The sequence below is a fragment of the Osmerus eperlanus genome, chromosome 22 (genome assembly GCF_963692335.1).
Source record: "Osmerus eperlanus chromosome 22, fOsmEpe2.1, whole genome shotgun sequence".
In the NCBI taxonomy this organism is placed as follows: domain Eukaryota; kingdom Metazoa; phylum Chordata; class Actinopteri; order Osmeriformes; family Osmeridae; genus Osmerus; species Osmerus eperlanus.
The window spans coordinates 9150933-9170656 of record NC_085039.1 but is presented as its reverse complement, the minus strand read 5'-3'; the positions used below and the strand labels follow the sequence as shown (position 1 = coordinate 9170656).

Here is a 19724-nt window from a genome sequence, read left to right as displayed (position 1 = left end):
CAAGTGGTTGCACCGTGGGATGCAAAACGGTGAAACGAACTGTAAATCAAACGCAGGCTGAATGACTTTGACGTGAAAACAAAACAGTGTGTCAGACCTTTTCATAACCAAAGTAGGCCTAAATGAACTGAACACAAACCAGAAGATTAAGGCTAGTCGAGTGGGCTTTCAGTGTAGTTAACGTAAATGTGGGCTATTCAAAGCTTCATTGCTACCCAGTCTGAAAAATACATGTTTGGGAAATGCCTCCTTCAGTGATAATGCATTGTGCTTCGTTAGGCGCTTACCTTGTCCAAATACTTAGCATCTGGTTTCTTGTTTCGTGTTATTGTTAACGTCAACTTCAGAAAAAAAGGTAGCAATAAGCCCCAACAAATTTCCAGAAGTTACCAACCATCACCGCAAACAAATCGCCAACATTACCTAATTGTTTACTTTCCGAGAAATTCATAGCAAACATTTGTTTGTGCGGTGATTCTCCGGCCAAAATTGAGGGCTTCTCTGATTGAAAGGCGATCACATGCATGTAGCTCATGAAAGGCGATCACCTGCATCTAGCTCATGAAAAGTCTAATGAAAATCCTCTGTTAAAAGCTTGACCATGATCATACATTGTTAGAAATCAAGACGAACAGAACTGTAAACAATAAAAATATCAATCTTTATCTCTTTGAGATATGCATATCAAAGATAAACCGTATTCTAATAACAAATTACACGAAAACTATACAACAGTAAACATAAGCTATTACGAATAATATCTTTCAGGTAACAGACGGATCACTCAATAGTCTTCTGGGAAACATGTAAATTGAATGTTACGCTGAATATAATAATTGTATGGTTGAATGGCTATTTGGAGCTGTTGTTTCATCAGGGCGTTACAAGTTATCAGGTACACAGGTATGCATGGAGATGAAAGAAACAAAAGATTAGATAAGCCTACACTCTCCTACTTGTAAGCCTACTGCTACAGACAGATATTCACATCGTAGATATATCTGGTGGTGGACAGTAATGATCTTTTGCACACTTGCACACTTTTAAAGGGTAGGCCTATCAGGGGCTGTCCTCTAAGCACCCTATGACAGCAGGTCTGAGGCAGATGGAACACTGTACACAGCAAGCTGATTGGCTACTTCTGCATGTCACCACAGGAGCCCAAAACACAGAACCAGGGGTTCTGTGTTTAGGACACTATGGACACTATGGACATAAAACACAATGGCTCGACTAAAAACAATTTCAGGTGGAGCAAGAGCGCACATTCTTCACAAATCAACCAGTCTTGGTCATTTCAAATTGGATTGCGTGCCTTGTATGAGGGCTCCTACCAGGATGCACACAAATACAATGTAATAAATCAAATGTGTGTATTTGCTTGTCTTGAAAACAGAAAGGACCGTTTATTTGGGATGTACACAGGGGACAGCAAGAGGAGGAAGAGTAGGATGGCTCCATGCACGTCCATGTTCCACACCCACCCCACCATCATCAGAAACACCAGCACAATAATATCTTAACACCAGCACAATAGTAAATGAGTCATGTCAAAAAGCACAGCACAAACGAATGAGCCCGACGCGCAAAAAAAAACACCCGGCGGCATAAAAGTATAGACAGGTTGGTTTGGCACGGAGAACGTAAGAAAGAAAAGAAAAAAAACACTTTACGAAAATACAACGGTAAAAGAGACACATGGGATGCCAAAGCTACTCCACACCGTGACGTCACACCGTGACGTCACACAGTGCAGATGTGTCGAAATCCACCCGCCCCTTTCATACAACTGGAACCCATCGTCCCCAACACGCCCTCGTCTGCACAGCGACGTCCGGCACGCCGCAAAGGTAGATCTGGCCAACGACGACTGCTTTTCTAGTTCTGCTAATCCATACGATTGAATGTGCCACACTTTCTTTGTAACATCTCTTTCCTGTTCCAACTGGGCAGTGTAAAACAGTTCAACCTCGCTGTTGCAGTCTAGCTAGGTAGAACAGTGGTATATCTATGTTATACTGTTAGACTATGGCACATCATCATCAACATCATCGTGGGGTGTTATCATCTATACCTATAATCTCTGGTCTATATATTGAAGGTGTGAAGCTGGCTTTTTGACAGTCTAGAGTAACAGTTTGAAATGTTTGCCTCTTTGAGGGGGGGGGGGGGGGGGGGGGGGCTGTGTATTGTGAACTGAATGACACTGGGTCTACCAGCCAGCAAGGATGGGTCAAACTGGGCCCACAGTGTGTGTGTGTGTGTGAGAGAGAGAGAGTGTTGCTAGCAAGTTAGGCTTTTTATGCTCAATGTGTGTGTGTGTGAGAATGTGTGTGTGTGTTTCTAGCAAGTTAGGCTTTATATGCTCAATGTGTGTGTGTGTTTGATCAAAATGTAAAATGCTGAGGTGGTCTCGTGGCTGTCGAGACGCCTACATCTCGTTGGACATGACTTTGTGTTGCTGGGCTACGCCGTTGGGCTGTGCCGTGACGGGCTGTGCCGTGACGGGCTGTGCCGTGACGGGCTGTGTGTTGGGTTGGCCGTTGGGTTGACCAATGGGCTGGCCGTTGGGCGGAGCGGATGTCTGGCCATTGGGTGGAGCGATGGGCTGGCCATTGGGCAGGGCGATGGGATGAGTGTTGGACTCGTTTAGCCTGCGCACACGATACACCTCGTAGTGAATGCTGCTGGTGATGTCCTTGATGTTCTGCATGTGTGTCCTGAAGGTCAGGGGGGAGAGGGACAGGGGTCAAGGCAGGCTGGGACACACACACACACGAACCCTCGTCGCCATTTACCAGGCGGCCGTACATAATGAGTACAAAAACCCGTAAACAGCACTCACCTTATGAGCAGGTCTCGCATGTAGGCAAACTCACAGTGCGCAATGTTCTCCACTGTAAAGAGATAGGAAACACGTGTTCAGGTTTATGAGTCTAAAAATGGAGACGCAATGACTGACCCTCGATGGACCAACCCCTATCATCCCGAGATCATAGCAGCGTTATTCCAGAAATGACCACAAGATGGCAGCGTTGTCATTCCAAAGCCTGGTCAAGGGCGCTCTTTTAACTTGACATCTGCGGCAATTAACTTTAGTCAAGATAACTCCCTCTACTTCCAAGTAATTTAATATATCTGGAGCCCCTTTATGAGAAAAATAACGACGCGAGACAGTTTAAGCAAGTTGGTGTGACAATATTCTGGTGCCTGAGTAGGTCCCAACACGTGTTTGAATTATAGATTATGTCAAGTCCACAAATTATGGAGAGAGAAAAAGCAAAGTGGTTGTATTTATGTGCACCTTTGAAATCCTGGGGCAGGAAATTAAATTCTATTTGAGAGACAGGGGAGGGAGGGGGGGCCAGGGTGGTGGGCGTAGTCAAGCACTCGTTCCGTGTGGTTGTTTTGATTAGTTGTAGAAGGGCTCGTTTTAATACCACGTCGGTCACCTGACATGTTGCCAACCGCCGAATAATGCTATATTAGTCTGATACACACCTCCACACTGTTCTAACTACTGTAATTAATAGTGAGAGAGGAAAAGGGAGAGAGAGAGTGAGAGTGAGAGAGAGAAAATAGCAAGAAAGAAAGAGAGAGAGAAAGAGAGAAGATAAAAAGAGACAGAGAGAGAGAGAGCTGTGAGAACCCAGGGACCACAGTCCTCCTCTGTGGCCTAAGTTATGCTGGCGGTGCAGACGTGCCCAGCAGCATTCGTTCCCCCCCCCCCCCCATGTCTCACGCTGCCTGGCCGGGTGAGAATGGAGCCTTTGCCCCCTACCACCACCACCCCCACCATCTTCCCTCCACACACAGAATTTCTCCCTCTATTCTCACATATTTTCCTCCATCTCACACTCACATCTTTGTCTAAAGAGTTCAATTTGGCCTTTCCAAATATCTCAAAATGCTGAAGGGTACATATTTGAGGGCTATAAAAACCTTTTGTGCTTTTCTACCTTGCACCAAGATATGAAGTAAAAAGACCATCTCTAGATCTACTCTTTGAGTTTACAGAGGTCTTTAACATACAGGACCAAGAGGGGGGAATTGGAGGACCCAGGTGGATTCTGGGAAATTGCCAGTCCTCCAGACTCTGTCACATTCTTCCTGCGTCTTGTTTGTCCTCCGGAGAACTCTGTCCCACCAGACGGACCCCCCCGCCCCCCCACCTTCCGTCCTCACGCCTCACCCCCCTCCCTCACCTCCCTCTCGGGTGAGGCGAGGACGCTCGCCCGCCATGACCCACTACTTTTTGGCAGGAGCAGCTCTCTGTGGAGTCCACAGAACTACACATACACACACTGTAGGAGCTTGAGTCTGTGTGTGTGTGTGTGTGTTGCGTGCAGCTCCGTTCCCTGTGTACAGTGCACACAGTTTGCACTGTGCGTGTGTGTGCGCACCAGTTCTAGAACGCAGCAGTTCTAGCATATGTTTCCCCTTCACAATGCTACAGATTCAGACAGCTCGGTAAATCTCATCCACGGCCGGGCGACCTTAAATCACTTCAGTCACAGATGGAGCGAGAGAGAGAGAGAGACACACAGACATGGACATGAGAAACATTCGCCCGAGCGTCGAACGACAGACGCTTAAATCAGCCGGCTGGGGTTCGAACACGTGTTGGCAGTGGACGGCCGCGGTGACGTGAGTGTGTTTGGAGCCCCATCGCTGTGCAGATGGTAAATCTGGAGGAACCTATTTTTCCATCGCATAGTTTGGCAGGGTTGCGTGTGAGCGCATGCGGGAGTGCTTGTGCCGTAATGAGTACGGGGTGTATGTGTGTGTACCTTCTATGGTGCCCCACTTGGTTTTCCTTCCCAGAATCCTCTTGCCGTTGACCTGGTACTCCTGGTCACTCCCCACCACAGCGAATGGGATCATCTCCTGATGGAGGCCAAACACACACACACGCACACCAATAATGGTTTGTTATAGGGTTGTGGTTTGATTGCATGCAACCCTTTCGATGGCGCCCGTGTGGCACCTCACCCTGATCTTCTCGTTGATCATCCTGTCGTCGGCGTCCTCGTCAAACTCCTTCTGAGGGTACACGTCGATCCCATTGGCTCGCAGCTCCTCCCTGATCTGCGGAGGCACGCGCACATTAACATTTAGTCATTTTACGTTTAGTCATTTAGCAGACGCTCTTATCCAGAGCGACTTACAGTAAGTACAGGGACGTTCCCCCCGAGGCAAGTAGGGTGAAGTGCCTTGCCCAAGGACACAACGTCATTTTGCACGGCCGGGAATCGAACCAGCAACCTTCTGATTAATAGCCCTATTCCCTAATCGCTCAGCTATCTGACCACAGCCATTAAGACACAAGTTTAAATAAAACATTTCAAAAGAAAGGGGAATTTTTATGAGAGGGCAGGCCTTCATGGCCGTGACGAGGAGGGACTTTGAAAGAGGGTTTTGTACCGTAAACACTTCATCATGCCGTTAAAGCTGGTGCTGACAACAAACGATCCCAAATCGACATAACATGTAGGAGTTAACGTGTAGGTTAACCACCGTGACACAAACACTCCGAAACGGGGAGGCTGACAAAACGGTTTCCTAATCCCTGCCAACGACTTTCTAACGACTGAGACCCAGACAGGAACAGATGGGAAATCAGCCAGCGATGTGGGCTTTAAATGAACGGCTGTCCCTTTCACAATGAGCACCCTCTGAAGATTTTTCACTTTGTCGCTGATCAAACGCGTCGGATTCCCCCCGCTTTCCGCCGGTTTGTTTACGCTTCGAAGCGTTCGCATGCGTATTTAATAGGGGAGGTTGGGAACAAACAGGAATTCGACAAAGCCACATCAGCGTGCAGGGCTGCAGAACGCTGTATGCGCACAGGCACACAGCTGGGCCGACACGGCGCAGACCTTTCGTAAAAGCCTTCCGTTAGCGTGTCGGAACTACTCCCAGAGAAAGCGCAGGCGACGGCGAACGCGCAAAAACGTTTCAATCACAACCCCCCAGCGGGTCACGCGCCAAACGCGCGGCCAACCAAAACAGGCCCTCGGCTAACCCCCCCCCCTGCCAGGTCGTCCGTTCGCATGTTTTGCTCGCGTGGGATGAAGTCGTCGTCAGGGGGGGGGGACGGTAGCCGGGACGGCCCGCGTGTTTCCCCCTCTCCCCCTGCGGGCATGAAGCTGTGTCGCAGGATCCCAGGGAGAGAGAGGGGGAGCGGGGAGGAAGGTTTCGGGAGGCCCCGACACACCTCATCTCTCACTCCATTCCACCCCCCCTGAGCTGGGCACAGGCCAACAGAAACACACACAGGAACAGGGGGGGAAGAGGGGGGAGGAGGGGCCATATTGGACGAAACAAAAAGCATTGTGGGAAAGTCTGCGGCATCTACGCTACCGGCCAGCATTTGTATGATGCAGCCATGGAGAGACAACAAACGACCTTGAAAACTACCGGCATCAAGCCAGGGCTTTTAAATGAACGTGGTTCAAAAGGTCATCAAGTCTCTTACAAAGGAGAGGTCAACCAGACCGACCAACAATAAGACACTCCACTGTGGCCAAATCGAAAGCATGTTTAGGTCTACTATTTTACCTCGAAAGAGGAGAGACCTGGAGTGGCTTCCTGTCTAGAGGTGGTCTCCCCTGTACCCTGTGATTCAGTCGTAATGAAAGACCGGCAGGGCACACAGGCAGTGGAGCAGAACTACAGTACATGGCTGCCAACCGGGTCTAAAGAAAGCTGGAACACAGTGGAAATACTGTGCCACAATAAAGATGTGGAGACTTAAAGACTACCCTTTTTTGGTTCTGAACATGACTTGGGGAAGGTTCCAGTTCCAAGACTGGCCATGTGAGGAAGTTGATACAGATGGAGGGCTGTTTGTGATGCCTGGCAGGTTCTCACAGCACCAGCCTCTGTGTGTGTGTGTGTGTGTGTGTGTGAGAGAGAGTGTGTGTGTGTGAGTGTGTGAGAGAGAGAGAGAGAGAGAGAGAGAGAGAGAGAGAGAGAGAGACTACCCTCTCCCTGGCCTGTATTTACCCTGCTGTGAGGTGATGAAACCAGAATTAGGCTTTTGCTTGCTTTTCTTTGCCGCTTTAGCCCGAGAGGCAGTAAAATCGACAAGATTACGGTTCGTAGAACACACGCACGCGCACAGCATCTCTGGGCGCAGGTCGACTCACACACACCTACCAGTCCTTACCGTGTGTTTGAAGCTGTCTCTCTCCTCGAGGGTGAGCGTGTCCGCCTTGGCGATGACGGGAACGATGTTGACCACGTTACTGAGCCTCCTCATGAACTCCACATCCAGAGGCCTCAGACTGGGGGAGGAGGGAGAGAGACAGAGACAGAGAGGGACACAGAGAGAGAGGGGGAGAAAGAGAGAAAGATGGAGTGAGAGAGAAAGAGAGATGGAGAGTGAGTGAGATAGAAAGAAAGAGATGGAGAGAGTGAGTGAGAGAGAAAGATGGAGTGAGAGAGAAAGAGAGAGTGAGTGAGAGAGAAAGAAAGAGATGGAGAGAGTGAGTGAGAGAGAAAGAGAGTAGAAAGTTTAGTATTTGAACCATGAAGGAGACGGTTCATTCTAGACCACGTGGATGGTGCTCGACACCACCAGGGGGCAATACAGTTTCATCGCCTTTTAGACGTGCTACGATGAATTAAGGTTGTGAGTGCCTGTGAGTGTGCGTGTGCGTGTTTCTGTACGAGTGGGTAAGAGAGAAAGAGAGAGCGAGCGAGAAACAGACTAACAGGCTGGAAGCGGTGCCTCTGGTTGTTCAAGCAGATCCTCCTCTGCCCTCCAATTAGCCTACCATGCTGGGGCCTAACCCTAACCCTAACCCTGACCCTGGCTCTAAGGCCTGGAGCAGCTGGGGCCTAGCAGCCTCTGCCTGGGCCCCCTGACACACACACACACACAACCATCGCATCCATATGGGTTCGCACCTACCCATATGACCTTCTGTGGTCAAACTGGGAGCTACCAAGTCAGAGGACAAGGGGGAGCTCACTGTGAAGACCGCTCTCCCCCTTCCCTCTCTCTCTCTCAAGTCTCGGAACCCCCCCCCCCCCCCCTCCTTTATGTATAGTTCCATTATCTGAAACCACTCAAAACTAACTGAAAGAACCTTGGAGCAAATTGCTGACATGTAAAATACCAGCGAGCGCTAATAAATTTCAAATTACAGTTCGGCAGGCTTTTCGAAGAGTCAAGCCGTTGGCTGTAAAACTCGATATCTCCCCTGTTATTCAGGCGGCTACCAATATTACTGAATATTCAGCGGCGCGTCCAATCACTTTTGCCGCTCGTGATTTCTTCATTGTGGAGCCAGATGGCGAAGACGCACAGACTCGGGTAGGAAAGGGGCTTCGGCGGCGCCGGGTGTGGATGATTGGTTGCAGAACCTGGGTTCAAACCTCAACCCGAGGAGCCCGTGAGAGAATGGACCGAGTAAGGGAAGAGAAGGAGAAGGACGGACCAATAGTCTCGAGTTTTTGTTGTTCGAGGTGTTTTGTTGTTTTGAACCATGATCGAAACTCTCCTTCTAGGAGTGTGGGTCCATGGAAAGATCCCTGAAGATGGAACGCTGGTATTGCCGTCTTCCTCACGCTTGTTCCAGACATCTTCGGGAAGTAGATAGATCAATGTCCGCCCCATACAGTGGGTAGGTGTACATAGGTATGTGTTTGCATGCTGTATGCACTGCGGGGCGGGAGAGTTCGTCTCAAAGTGAGCGAACGCTTTCGACTTCCTCTTTTGCACTTGGGTCCTGCCTGTGTCTGGGTGGCATGACGGAAGATACCACTTCCTGGCCCCTCTGTCAGCGCCAACACTGAGTAATGGGGCCCCGGAGGGGACAGGTGCTGGGAGATACCAACCGAGGCTGTTTGGACAGGGGGGTGTGGGCCGCGGGATGGATGGAGAGTGTCTTGGCAGGGAGAGGAGCTTTAATCTGAAGGGTTGAAGAGAGAGGGGGCTTGGATTGCCTTGTGTGACAGAGGGACTGTGGCTGGTCGCATTGCCTGTGCAGCTGCCAGATGGACTATACACACACACACACACACACACACACACAGCCCCCTAGATGCAGCTGTGGCGACTTGAGGAGATGATGAGAGGGTCTGTCAAAGTGAGATGGAGCACACAAACACACACACACCATCCACTCAGCCAATACACTGCAGGGAACAACAGCGCAAGTGGACAACTGTTACTGATACTGGTTGGGGGGGAAGGGTGGAGTCGTGATTGAGTCATGTGGTCAGATGGTGTGTGTGTGTGTGTTTTCCACTCACCCAGGGAGCACATAAGGACACACTAACTAACTGCAGACTCGAGCAAAATACAAAAGAATGGACGGTCACTCACAACAGCAGCAGGACCAACCCAGTCGGCATAACAGACGAATTAGGAGCGTGGGTCTGTGCTAGCGTCACGACACCCAAGAAAACAAGTCACCCAATAGCCTCCACCTGGGTGTTCAGCGCAGGCGGATCATTCTAGAACACTGCAAACGGAGGAGCACCGGGAACGCCTGGGAGTATCCACCATCTTGGGTTTTTCTAGAAAATCTCGAGGCTGCGACTCGTCTTTACTCCATTTCCTTTCAACCGTCGATGACTTTGGCTGCATCCAAGCGCTGCAGTCGCTGCAGTCCTCTGGCTCACCTGCAGCCTGATACCTTGAAAATACATTCTCAGCTGTCTGTTGACAAGTCCACGCCATAAACTAGTGTGTAACATATACATCTTATCTTCCGCATGATCTTTCTCCTGTCAGTCCTCTGTCTGTGAATTCCATCATTACGGGGGGTGAATGGTGCTTTTGTGAAACCCGACTCCCAAACGATACCTCTGTGTCTCTGTGGGCAGGATGACTTCCACATGTGGTCGAGAGCGAGAGAGCGAGATAGAGAGGGAGAGAGGGGGAGGAAGGATGAGGTGCAGACGGTCCTAAACAATAATAAAACAATAGCTCAAGGGATGTTCCCACGTTTCTTATCCTGTGTGCGAGTGCAAGTGTGTGTGAGAGAGTGCGTGCGAGTGAGAGTGCGTGTGTGTGTATGTGCGCGTGTGTGCGTGTGCCCACCAGTGTCCTGTAGGTGGGATGAAGTATATGCAGCAGTGCACTCTGGAGTCTGGGATCCTCTTCTTCCTGTTGATGTTGACCTCCTCCTGCAGGTACTGCTCATACTGGTCGTTGATGAACTTCATGATTGGCTGCCAGCTGAGGAGGGTGAAGGGGGAACATGGGACATTGAGTTCTCTGGCGAGAAAGGAAGGCATTTCGCTTTGAGAAAAGAACTACAGCTCACCAGTTCTCGTTGTTGATCTGGTCCCCGAAGCCGGGGGTATCGATGACTGTCAGTTTCATCCTCACGCCTTTCTCCTCAATGTCTGAGGGGGGGGGGGGACGACGACAAGGTATCATGAATACTGTAACTTCATGCTTGACTGGTTAACCCTCGTGCTGCCTTCGGGTCACATGACCCAAAGGTTCATAACGAACCATAGTTGTGTTTACCCAATTTTACCCAATACAAAACCAAATAAAAATAATTTTCTTTTAACCTTCGCAATGTGGGGGGTCTGAGACAGCCCAACGGTTAAAAGAAAATGCTTCACTTTGTTTTTGTATGCGGTAAAGTTGTCGCAATACGACGGTGGGTCACAATGACTGATGGGTCAGAACGACCCGAAGATAACACAAGGGTTAAACTAAAAACACAGGGGGGAAAAAAACATGACATCCAGGACGTTTTTCCAATATAGTGAGGCACACAGTATGGTAATTTGGTATACTCGTGCCTCACATCACGTAACTCAAAATCCATGTGTATCAGTATGTGCGTGTGTGTGTGTCTGTGTGTGTGTACCGTGACTGATGGACTTTATCTCGATGGTCTTGGGGATCCTTTCCTCAGGGTCGGGCAGGACAGACTTGCGGCTAACCTTGGACTTGAACAGGGTGTTGACCAGGGTGGATTTCCCCAGACCACTCTGCCCTGCTCAGGAGAGGGACACTGGAGTCAGTAAGGAGGACGCACACGTGGACACACACACATGAACAAACACACACACACACACACGTGAACACACAGCCAGGCATAAGCACATGAAGAAAACATCTGTACAAAAATGTAGCTGGATGTTTCGGCAAATGAGGGATGCGTAGCTCCACACACACACACCATGACCTCATGTATATATCTAGTGTGTAACAACAACCAGCTGTAGAGGTCAAACCTGCTGTGGGGAATAGCAGATGTACAGACCACACACACACACACACTGGCACACACTCCCTCACCAGACAAACCTTTCACACAAGGCTATGCTAGCCTAGAGGGGTGGGAAAAAGGGCCAGAAGGCTGATTGTATAGAAATACAGAACAGGGAGTCAAGATAGCAATGACACGCATTCTTCGTTTTGCACAAAAAAGGCCTTCATTCACAATCGAGCCTGAGAACACATACTCCTGAAGCAACGCCACAACAACGTCTCTCTCTGTTCTAAACCTGGCATTCGCTTGTGTTGCACGCTTGGCACACACACACACACACATCCATGCTTGAGTGTGTCATTTCGCAACCCAGTGTCGTGTCATGTGGTATTGAGCAGGGTCAGGTGTCTGCCGGGTGCGAACCGAGAACACACTCGGGAGCACGTCGCACTCCGCTCCGTTCTCCTCAGGCGTTTGCCAAGAACGGCAAGGAACGTATGGGTGCAGAACCAAGACAGGGCCTGCAGAGAACACTCAGAGGTGACGGGCGACTACCAGAAATCACGACAGACGACGTCCTGGATTACCGTCGTTCAATAATGTCTCGACCGATTCAAAAGCGGTGTCTCGTCCAACTGTTTGGCAGTAATTGGCATCAGATATTTGACTTTGCGTGCCTGGGTCGTTGACGTGTGAATCTCCCCCTTTCTTGATGCCCTCCGATCCCTGCTACCCCCGATCCCTGCTACCCCCGATCCCATCTACTGTGCGCCATCCAATCCAGGGCTGGATATACACGCACGACACCCTTCCGCGGGGCTCGGATACCCCATGCGCACTTGAACGTGAGCAGACGGGATTTTTCCATCCTGTCGTGGCCACAGAGAGGTACTCTGGAGAGGAAACCTCCGGAGGGGCTCCACAGAGCTCTTTTAGTGGCGTTTAGTAGCTTTGATCACCTTGTGGCGTCTGTCAAAGTGCGAGCGGAGGGATCCTCGCGTTCTTGCCCTCATCTGGGGCGCCATTACACACACATTTCTACACAAAGTTATACACACAAGGTGGGATATTTACGGTTGCGTCCTACACATGTTGGACTACAATCATAAGGCCATGTGGGTCTTTAAAACAGCACACGCTCTCCCTCCCTCTCTCTCTCTCTCTCTCTCTCTCTCTCTCTCCCTCTCTCCCTCTCTCCCTCTCTCCCTCTCTCCCTCTCTCCCTCTCTCCCTCTCTCCACACAGAATTTTCTCTTCACCAAAGTATGTTTTAGCATGTCAGGGTAATGGGCATCATTATTCCTCTCTCTCTCTCTCTCTCTCTCTCTCTGCCTCCAGCTGCTGGGGCCTTTTATCTCCGGTGGAGGCCGTGCCAGTCTACCCATCTCTGGGGCCCCAGACCTGAGGCACCCCCTGTGAGGGTTGGGAGGAGACTGAAGAGCACTAAAACCTCCATTCCTGCCAAGACAGACCTTTGATGTTTGTGTGTCTGTCGCTGCCATTTTCTTGGATACACACACACGCACACACGCACACACACACAGAGAGAGACACGCTCACAGCAGGAAGAACTGGTGTGTGTGTGCCGTTAGTGCAAGCGTGCATGCTGGCATGCATGATCGCCGCTCAAATCAGGAAGAGTTCCTGTGTGTGTGTGTGTGTGTGTGTGTGTCTTCAGGTGGCCTCACTCACCCACAACCATGATGTTGAGCTCAAAGCCCTGCTTCATGGCTTTCCTCCTCATCTGCTCCAGGATGGCGTCGATGCCCACGTAGCTGAAATCGGCGCCATGCTTGTCCCCTTTGGTCTGCGGCGGGTGGGCGCCGGCCTGGTGGAGGTGGGGCGACTTGGTCGACTCGGACATGTTGCTGTGACTCGTGTTGACCTCTGACCCTGATGTCACACAGAGAGAGAGAGGGGGAAAGAGGGGTAGAAAGAGGGGAGGGGGAGATTTTCAGTCAGTATTTTTGCAAGCTGAGACGTATGACGGCAGTAGATACCTTCAGCCTCTTCTCTAACAGGCTGAAGGAGCCTTCTGGTACCATCAGATTAGCACCGCATGTGTACCAGACACGCTTCTGCTCCGTGAAAAGTGTGAAGCGCAGCTGCTTCATTTCCGTTGTGAAACTCCGCCAGACTTCTGAACAGAGCTACACCTTCACCTGTCTTCAGAAAACTACCACATAAAAGGATTCAGCTTTGAACCGGCTAATCTGTAGCCGGGGCGACGGGACATGTAAAGCATTCAATCTCCCCTCATCTCAAATGGATGAGTCCAAATCCTTCGAGCTGCAGGAAACGGCCCAAACGACTCAGCATGTCAGGGTAATGGCCGTCGCCAGTAAATCACACAGAGAAAAGTGTAAACATCTGCAGCCTACGGCGGGGTAAATCTAAACCTGAATAAGTCACAGCTGTCTCGCAATAGCCGCTTAGACAGTTAGCGTGGCTGGAATTCCAACCCGGCTGGAATTCAACAGCCACGGACCCTCCCGATAGGAGGCCGATGGGGCGAGGCGTCGACGACCCACGCAGCGTTTCAGAGCGCAACGAGGGACTCTTGCGCAAGTCGAGGGCTTGCGCGTCGAGTCTTAACTCACCCAAGACAGACGTGGAGGCAGGTAGGGAAGAGAAAAGCAGACGGTCTGAGGTGAAACAGTCCAGGTTCGGGAGGAAGAGTGAGGATTCAGCTCGGGGCTAACTGCCAAGGTAGGAGACTAGCCAACAAAGAAGAGGACCCGGGGAGGTTTTTCCCCCTGTGTGTCTATGCTCCCAGACAGGCGCACAACACTAACAACTTTGAGTCGAGTACACACAACACGAGCCCTTCCAGTGGTAGGAGGAGACAGACGTTGTCGTCTCTTTGACACACTTCTGCAATGACTACACCGACACGTCAACCACAGAGTCTGTCTCAAACACCTCTTAGGCAAGAAGCCTAACCTAGGTCGACAGAAACACCATGTGTGGTAAGAGGCCCTCACCTGACCTTACAAGTTTGTTTATGAAGACACACTCTGTCCGTTGTTATCAGTTGACTGACTCCAAAAGCTCCTTTTGACTGACTTCAAATGAGGAAACAGAGGGGGAAAGTCAATCACCACACAAGCATTACAGTCTGGTATGATTTCAACTGAAAAAAAGAGCATTATATACTGAACAGTCTAGCACTCTTTTTTGACACATATGTGCAGTCTCATTTCCTCTGCTGTTCCAAGAATGCATCTGTTGATCTGAACTCTCACTGGTTTGTGAATTTCCTGTTCATCACTGTCTTTTTCCATGTTCTCTCTCTGACACACAGACACACATAAACACACTGACACTCCAAGGCAGTAAAAAGCATTTTTCATGTTTCAGACGTACAGTTTTCCTACAAGACAAATCCCCTATCCCTGAATCCCTTAAAAACCATTCATGGGAAAAGTACTCCAGTACACAGTGTAACACACACACACTCACTCAAACACTCACAAAGTTGAACAAAATGAACAGCCTCCCTACAGACCTGGCTGAACTGAAGAAAACCATCTCCAAACAGAATGTCCTTTCTTTCCCATTACAATGAGACGATACATGAAGGAGAACAGGAGGCAGGAGGACATGGTGGACCACACCTTCCTACAGCACGCATCTCCCTGGGATGATGGATTGAGGCACACCTACCACATTAGCAGCTTGGCCCAAAACTTCCTGGGAACATTTAAAGAAAGAAATTCGCCGTTCATCAATCAATAAACGTCACAGACGGGGGCATTGGGTTTTATTTTCACTTCCCCCCCAGATCCGCAAAGCGCTCTTTAATGCTAATAGTTAACCCGACCTTAAAACTCTGGCATTAAACAGTCCATCTAATGTGAAACGTGAACCCTTTTCCCCCCCTGTGTAAACCTCATATGCTCCACTGTTCTCTAGGAGCAGTGGACCATGACGAGATTCTTCCTATTGGCTGGGGTATCGGGGGGGTGTGCCGGACACGGCTCGTTTCGTGGTCACTTGTCAGCGTGTGTGAGACAGCGAAAGAGTGATACATTGAGTCACTGACTTGGACACGGTGGAGGATCGGAACAGGCTGGTTGGTAGCAGCAGATACTAGAGATGTATTGGATGGCTGCAGCGCCCCTACCACAGGGCACAGCGACAATGCCAACACCAGGCCATCTGCTAGAACGTCTCTGTTCTGTAAGAATAGACACTCCCCCACACACACACACACACACACTAAAGCATGTGTGCGCAGTTGGCTTTGGCATCACACAGACGTTGCCTAGCCCAACAGTCTGTTGTTGGAATTCTCTCCACATAATACTGAACATAACTCTTTCATTGTGCAGCTCTGATCGTTTTAATCGTTTTTTACCCCCCGCCCCCCCCCCCCATAAATCCAACCTCAATACTACATTTCCAGTTCCTCGTGTTCACCTAAGAGCTCAAAACAAACAGCTTTGGCATTTGAGGCCATTGTAAATGTCACAGAATTTGCAAAGCCGTGCTTTCTTTTGGGGTCGCTTTTTATGAGTCACAGATTCAGTCAGGTGTCGACGATACGAGAGCACTTAATGCTCTCTAACCTTTCCACTGAGGGTGCAAGCCACTGGATTAAAAGTGAGCCGCAGCTAATTCAGGCTCGATCTACAATAGATCATAACTAATCCGTTGGTTCCTAGGGTTCGTCCTTTAGCCAAGCTTCATTTGGACGTAAGGCTGTATTCTAAAGTCAGGCCAAATAGCACCGCAGTGGAGCCAAAACACTGATGGGTGAAGCGGCTCATTCAAATGAACAGGGAGAATTTGACCTGTTGTAGACTAGAAACACAGGTGCTTAAACGCCCCTCGGGTGAACCCCTCAGACGACACAAGCACAAAAAACAAGTATAGATTAATTTCCTCTGTTGTCCAAAACAAACCCACTCAAACACTGTTACCACAAGAGATACTGCTGTTATGTCCAACGTTAATATCCAGTCAAAACAACTCCGGACTACTGATATTCCTGTCTTGGCATGAAAAAAGGAGGGATTGGATAACCAGAAATCTGGAGCTTAGCCAAGCAGATGAAGTTACAGTGTTCATTCAGGTCTTCGGTTCGCATGATTGGATGACTGGATCAACCTATCAAACACATTCCCTCAGACCCCCTGTCTCCACACAGGCGCGCTTCCCTGGGAATCGACCCGTTACCAGTTTTCCACTGTACGCTCCCAACACTCAGATTTAATCAATGGCAAGCTGGAATACGAACGCAGAGCTAAACAGCTAGCGGTGGAAAGAGATGAGTCATTTAAAACATGTCAAAGCAGGCTCATAGAATGAAAACGGGGCTACGTTTCTTGTTGAGCACGTCACAACCGTTTGTAGACTTGGACGTGGTTGTGGAGGCTGGAAGCTAGCGCCGGCAGGGAGCCCCTGTTTGGGTCTCAACACTAACCCCATCGCTTGCAGGTTTAAGTTTATAGAACTATGGACTCTTGGAGAGTTGCGAGACGTGAGTTTTCTATCAGAGCAGGAGTGTGGCTTATTGTTGTTTCAAATAGAAACAGCTGGGTTGGTGTCCCAGAGAAGTGGAGTGTGATCGATGGGGTTTCACTTGCTTTGCGGTAGACGCTTGGTTTCCTGTTTGTCAGCGGTGGCCTAACAGAAGACAGACGCGAGTCACGCGTCTCTCGAACAGACGCTGGTTCTGGCGTTTCAGATCCTTCGCACAAGTCCCTTTAGCGACGAGCTAAAGCTTGTTTAGCTCGTCGTCACGGGGAGGCACCGTTGGCGAGGTACGACATGCCTCCGATCCCATGAGGCAAATAACTGTCAGTTGGACAAGAGACTTCCTGTGAGCTACCACCGCACAACCTCCATCCTGTCCTCTCTCTACCTACTAAGAATGTGCCCACCAGGAAGCCTCCTACTACCCAGTCAGATACAATTCCCTCCCTTGTGTCTCTGACGTTTATAATATCCTATAAGACGTATCCTGACCCAAATAAAATATTCGGAGGGTGAAAGCCACACGTTTGTGGTGCTCTGTGAGACAATGTTGACTTTGTTAAAATAGTCCTCGTTCTTTGTTCTGGTCAAATTTGCTGTGTATCGTTGGAACTTGGGGGAACTTTATTTAAAACACATTATGAAACCATTGTTTCTTTCAAACCTTTCAACCGCAGCCTCCAGTTCCCTTTTTTGAATAATATGATTGAACATCAGGCTTTTGTTAGCAGCTTTGATGCAAACGCATATTTGGAGAAATCTGTTTTACAATACTGTAATCTGCAGTCTGACAACAGAATTCTGATGAATACCACAGAAGCCTAAGAGGAATAAGAGATCCTGACAATAATTAATTCCCTACCAAACATGTAATTATGCCTCATGGCCCCTGTGGTTTGAATCCTGTGGTTGATGAAGCTGGCTCATTATGGCTGTAGAGTGGGAGAGATGCAAAGGGATATAAACTGGAACTTCAGAACTCTTTCTCAGAAGACGAGAATCTGGAACCTCTGCGACTCAAACATGTTTTAAAAGCCTCTGGAGGAGAGGTGTTAACAGGTCATGTTATACAAGATACTGTACTTCACAAAATGTAGGATCAGTAGCGATACGTATGAAGGAGTAAAAACAAACTCTCTGGTCACACACCATGACTTGACTCGTCTTCAAACACAGGCTGCTCTCTTAAAAAGACACAGTTCCCATGAGGTTAGGCCCAATATCCCAGCCCCAGACCTGTCAGGATGCTTGCTGCACTCCCTCCCTCCCTCCCTCCCGGAGATGGCTGCTTTGACAGCCGTCTCGGAGGAGGAGGAAGCGATCGTTAATTTTTATGTGTGCCGCTGTCCTGAAGAGATATATGGAGGGTTGAGTTGCAAGGAGGCAGGGTGGGTGGGTGGGGGAGAGAGAGAGGGGGGAGGGGAGAGAGAGAGAGACAGTGACAGGCAAGCATGAGAGAGCCAGCTTGTGCTTGGACACTGTATGACACAGCAAATCCTCCTCCTAATGCCGGCAATCCATAAGCCTGCCGTCTGGGGGGGGGGTCAAACACACACTGCATGGGCACAAATGGAAGCTGGTAGTTTTATCATGGCCTCTTCCTTAAGGCAGAAATTCCAACACAAAATCTCACTGGTCAACTGGCACTGCACTCAGGGGGTTCACAGAGGATGTGGGAGGTTAGAACTATGGCTGTCATGCACCTCCAAGAGGAAATCCCACTCCCTCAATCACTCAATCTTCCATCCCTCCATCCCTTGAAAAGCAGGAGGACCTGGCTGATTAAAGAGGCCGATGCACGCCTCTATCATAACAACAACGCCAGTCCAAGCGATGCAGTGAGTTGGATGACGGGCAGACCTGACAACCCTCACCTCACACGCCGACCAACGCGCACGCTCCAGACGAAGGTGAAGAATGCTACTGGCCCACTTCATCTGTCACTCAGTGGGGTTAACAACAAGCCCCCCCCCCCACACACACACACACTCCACAGAATGTGACCCTTGGCCCTCCGAGGCACTGAGCAGATGGCGCGGCCCGGTGTTAAAGTACAGCCTTCCACACGGAAACTTCTGGAGGGCTCAGATAATGACTTGTCCCTGTGGGCTGAAGAGACAGTGAAGAGATAGGGGGACTAAAGAGAGAGATAGAGGGGGGGGGGTGGAGAAAGAGAGCTGGGGGGGAAGAACGAGAGAGAGGGGGAAGACGCGTGGATGCTAACTCTACCTGGACAGTGACGGAACGAGGGGAATAACAGTAAAAACAGAGCAATACAGAAACACAGAGGGGGGGGGGGGAGAGGGAGTCGGAGATGTCAGCGAGAGATGGGAGATAATGAGAGAGAAGCTGGAGGCCCATAACTACTGTGGAACTTCTGTTGTGGTGACGAGCGCCTTTGTGTTCCTTTTGTGAGAACCAGTTGGTTCGAGTTCAACCCTGGTAGGTCCATGGACCACAAGGTTGGAGGAAGGAAGGGAGATTCAGAGGACCAAACCACAGAAGCGGTTCTGCAGCGGTACTATCGGGAACTGAGTACAAGGCCTTGGGTGAATGACGCCTGTTAAAAACCTTAACTCTCCCAACCACCAGTAGGAAGGCACTGGTTGTTTTTTATCTGCAGAGTGGCGCCCCTCTGAACACCGCGGTTTGTCATTAGAACCAATTTCGGAGTTCGGACTCGGAGCTGAGACGTTACGGTAGTGATATTAAGTGGGGTGTTTTCCTCCTGTTTTCTAGAGCTCAATTAGTTGCACGTAACATGTGCCTCCAACTCGATATCTATTTGGTTTCGACACATTTCTATGTGTGGAAATGTTTCGATTTTAACTGCTCAGACAGGCTCACAAAAAACAGCCAGTGAAGTCAAATGACTCCTAAAGAGGACTCCAGCTTGTAGCAAAAACAAAATGATCCCATTTAATAGCTAATGCTAATGAGTTAGGGGTTTTCCCACTATGTAACAGCAGGGTTTAAACACTCCCTGGCTTTGTCCTGAGGTGAACCTGTACAGATACATGGGCCAGCATGCCTGAAGGAACCCATCTATAAC

At 49.6% G+C, this 19724-nt stretch overlaps 1 protein-coding gene across 7 annotated transcripts in view; it reads right to left on the bottom strand.

The window, feature by feature from the left end:
• Positions 1-642: 642 nt before the first annotated feature.
• Positions 643-19724, bottom strand: part of septin9b (septin 9b) — a 46322-nt gene continuing 27240 nt past the window's right edge. For 4 of the 7 annotated variants that reach the window (XM_062448363.1, XM_062448362.1, XM_062448365.1 and 1 more), the window contains 9 exons: positions 12884-13084; positions 10845-10973; positions 10284-10365; positions 10058-10195; positions 7172-7289; positions 4993-5088; positions 4791-4887; positions 2846-2897; positions 643-2720 (listed from right to left, as the gene is read on the bottom strand). In XM_062448363.1, coding sequence (XP_062304347.1) covers positions 2432-2720; positions 2846-2897; positions 4791-4887; positions 4993-5088; positions 7172-7289; positions 10058-10195; positions 10284-10365; positions 10845-10973; positions 12884-13084 — 1202 coding nt within the window. In that variant the 3' untranslated portion in view covers positions 643-2431. Of the gene's footprint in view, positions 2721-2845; positions 2898-4790; positions 4888-4992; positions 5089-7171; positions 7290-10057; positions 10196-10283; positions 10366-10844; positions 10974-12883; positions 13090-13791; positions 13981-19724 lie in introns of those variants that run through there. The other 3 variants (XR_009928191.1, XM_062448368.1, XM_062448366.1) reach the window with 3 other exon arrangements.